Raw genomic sequence first — 3755 nt, forward strand, 5'->3', positions numbered from 1 at the left:
GTCACCTAGTTAACTTAGAATCTTTTGAATAATTTGAACAATATTTGTTATGGTTTGTATTTGATACTTGTGTTGGTTGTGTATGCTATTAGACAATGTTATGGTGAATTTGATCTAATTTCTATCGAAACAAATAATGTGATGGAATCTCATGAGCAATCTGAACGCTTAGTGCTCGCACCCCGATGTTTCCGCCATTGGTTGGGGTGTGACAGAACCCTTGTAGAAACCTGGATGAAGCTCGAAACAGGGCTTTAAGATATATTCGACTGGAGGATGACAAAAAGATGCAAGAGAGGATGAATTCATCTTCAACCTACAAATCAACCAACAGGAAGTCAGAATCCTCGTACAAGCCATATCGTTCTAATCCATATGGCTGGAATGACAGCAAGAAAGTGAATGCTGTTGAAGACGAGGATCCTGAGGAGTATCCTGAATTGTCAGAATATTGTTTTTCTGTTAATATACCTAAACTAATGTATGCTATGTCGGGTTTAGGAGACAAAGCAAGGTGGCCGAGGAAGAACCAACAAAAAGCCGATTGGAAGGATAAATCCAAGTGGTGTGCCTTCCATGAGGATTTTGGACATGTTACGGAAGATTGCATTGCCCTGAGGAAGGAAATAAGCTATCTGTTGAGCAAAGGTATCTGAAGGATCTTCTGGGAAGGAAGAAGAATAAGGGCCAGGATACTGAGAAGGACCCTGAACGAGCAACATCACCTCCTACAGATGCCAAGATAATGAACTTTATTTCAGGAGGATCCGACATTTGTGGAACTTCATACTCCGCAGCAAAAAGACATGCAAAGGAGACTAAGGCAGAAAGGGGAGATAAGCCAACCAGGACAACAACCCTCACAACTGATAAAGTGATCACGTTCGACAGTGATGATAGGGATACTGTCCAGGATCCTCATCATGATGGTTTGGTAATAACTTTATATGTAGCTAATCATTTTATGCGCATGATACTGGTGGATAATGGCAGCTCCGTCAACATTATTCAACTAGAAACGCTGAAAAGGACGAATGTTTCCCCAATGGATATCACTTCAAAATCTATTGTACTTGTCGGGTTCAGTGGAGAGGCCAGGAATACTGTGGGAGAAATAAAGCTGTCGGTATATGTTGAAGGAGTCAACTCAATGCAACGCTTCTATGTCATGGACTCCTTATCCTGCTACAATATCATCTTGGGCAAGCCATGGATCCATGATATGAAAGCTGTACCATCAACTTATCATCAGTGAATCAAGATTCCTACCCCTTGGGGGGTTGTCAAGGTGGAAAGTGATCAACAAGAAGTGAAGGAATGTTATTCTTCCTCGATGAAATCCTCGACAAAGCCCAAAGCAGGATAGCAATTAAACATACGAGCCCAGGATATCGCAGAGGCTTCAGAGTAGGATGTTAAGAAAATTATCCTGGATCAAGATAATCCAGATATCTCGGTGCTCGTAGGAACCAGTATCCCTCAGGATATCGAGCATCAGTTAACTAACTTTTTGAAATGCAGGATGTCAACATTTGCATGGAAGCATGAGGATATGACAGGTATTTCCAAGGATATTATCACTCACAAGCTTGGAATTGACAGGTCATTCAAGCCTCCTCAGCAAAAGAGAAGGAAGTTTGCTCCTGAACGAAATACAATTATTCAAGGGGAAGTTGAAAGACTATTGAAGTCCAAGATGATCAGGGAAGTCAAATTTCCAAAGTGGCTAGCAAATGTGGTCGTGGTTCAAAAGAAGAATGGGAAATGGAGAGTTTGTGTAGATTACACAGACTTGAACAAAACATGTCCTAAAGACCCATTCCCTCTACCTCATATAGACTCAATGGTGGATGCAACTGCCGGTCATGACATGTTAACCTTCATGGATGCATCCTCAGGATTCCAGCAGATCCAAACGGAACCTTCAGACCAGGAGGATACTGCTTTCATGACACCAAAAGGTATTTATTGTTATACTGCTATGCCTTTTGGTTTGAAAAATGCAGGTGCAACGTACCAAAGATTGGTGAACATGATGTTTAAAGACAAACTGGGGGCACCATAGAAGTATACATTGATGATATGGTAGTGAAATCTAAGAAGGCTGAGGATCACCTCCAAGATATTAAAGGAGCATTTGATTTGATATCCTGGATCAATATAACATGAAGCTAAATCCTACCAAGTGCCATTTTGGAGTGGGGGCAGGAAAGTTTTTAGGATATATGGTGACTAAAAGAGGGATAGAAGCAAGCCTAGAACAGATCAAAGCCATCTTGGATATCAAGTCACCTTCCAACATGAAAGATGTACAAAGATTGATGGGACGAGTAGTAGGTTAAACAGATTTATATCAAGATCCTCGGAAAAATGCAAGGAATTCTACGATATCCTGAAGAAGAATAAGAAATTCGAATGGGGAGAGAAGCATGAAGCAGCCTTGCAGGAATTGAAGCAGTATCTTTCAACTACACCTCTATTGATGAAGCCCGAGGATGGTGAACCATTATCCCTGTATCTTGCAGTATCAGGGAATGCAGTAAGTGCTGTTCTTGTAAAGGATCACGAAGGTCAGCAGTATCCTGTCTATTATGTTAGTAAAAGTTTATTAGATGTTGAAACTAGATATTCTCATTTAGAAAAATTAATATTGGCCCTAGTTATGGCATCGACAAAGCTTAGACATTACTTTGAGACACATAGGATTCATGTTAAAACTAATTATCCTGTTAAAATGTGCTTAGGAAACCTGAGATGTCTGGTAGAATGGCTAAGTGGTCGGTAAAATTAAGTGCCTATGATCTAGTATATGAACATAGTGTTGGACCCAGTATGGCCTTAACAACTTCTTTTTACGTAATATGGCAAGTGATTTCAGTATATGTGAAAAAGATGTGCGGAAATGGAAATCAGACTTTCAAGAAACAAGACCTACAGAATTATCAAGTTTATATCACTTTGAAACAAATTAGTTTAACAAGGTGATTGTAAGATTATTATCTAATACAAATGAATCTTGATTTCTGTGGGTGAGAAGAGCAGTTGGAGTTTGAGTGTATGTATGTGAATGCTAAGCTTCAAACTCAAGTATCTTCTGCCTCTCGAGCCTTCTATTTATAGACGGCGGCTGTGGGCATGAATAAACAATTGTTTATTCATGCAATAAGTCCTGCATAAAGTAGAAATTTGACATATTCATTGAATCCATCGTTCAAGTTGCATTAGTAATCATGAAAACCAATAATGTCATGCTTCGGTCATGGGTGGCAGGATAGAGTTGTGATTTTAGACAAGTGGGTCTGTCATCAGAATTTCTGATAAGCCACTTCACCAGAAATTCTGGTGAACAAATCATCAGAAAATTTGATGATCAGAATTTGTCAGAAACTGATGATATTTCATCAGAAATATCATCAGATCCATCAGAAACGACCTTCTCTGATAATCCAAATCAACTCTGTTATCAACTTGAGATTCTTTGTAGTAGATACTTTGCTTTTTGGTTGTCCCAACTGTTTTTCTTCATCTTGCTGTGTTCTTCAGGACTGTTATCTTCTTCAGAGATCCAGTTGATTGAGATTTTCTTCAATACTTACAGATAAAGTTTCCTAACAGTTTCCCCCTAAGTATTGTAAGAAAATGAACTATCTCTAAAAAAAAATTTCCAAACAGTGGAAACTTAATACTTGCAAAATTTAAACTAGTTACTAGAGTTTTTGAAAAACAAACTACATAAAAGATAAAAGTAAACTATT

The 3755-nt window shown here is 38.7% G+C and overlaps 1 protein-coding gene across 1 annotated transcript; it reads left to right on the plus strand.

Moving 5' to 3' along the window:
• The first annotated feature begins 745 nt into the window (after window positions 1–745).
• Window positions 746–1255, plus strand: LOC118491545. Its single transcript, XM_035989399.1, has one exon. The coding sequence runs from the start codon at window positions 746–748 to the stop codon at window positions 1253–1255; it is 510 nt and encodes a 169-aa protein (XP_035845292.1).
• The last annotated feature ends 2500 nt before the right edge of the window (window positions 1256–3755 follow it).

This window comes from Helianthus annuus, chromosome 4 (genome assembly GCF_002127325.2).
Source record: "Helianthus annuus cultivar XRQ/B chromosome 4, HanXRQr2.0-SUNRISE, whole genome shotgun sequence".
Lineage (NCBI taxonomy): Eukaryota > Viridiplantae > Streptophyta > Magnoliopsida > Asterales > Asteraceae > Helianthus > Helianthus annuus.

Coding starts and splice junctions, on each gene's coding strand:
- LOC118491545 (XM_035989399.1), top strand. CDS start 746: ATGAACTTTATTTCAGGAGGATCCGACATTTGTGGAACTTCATACTCC.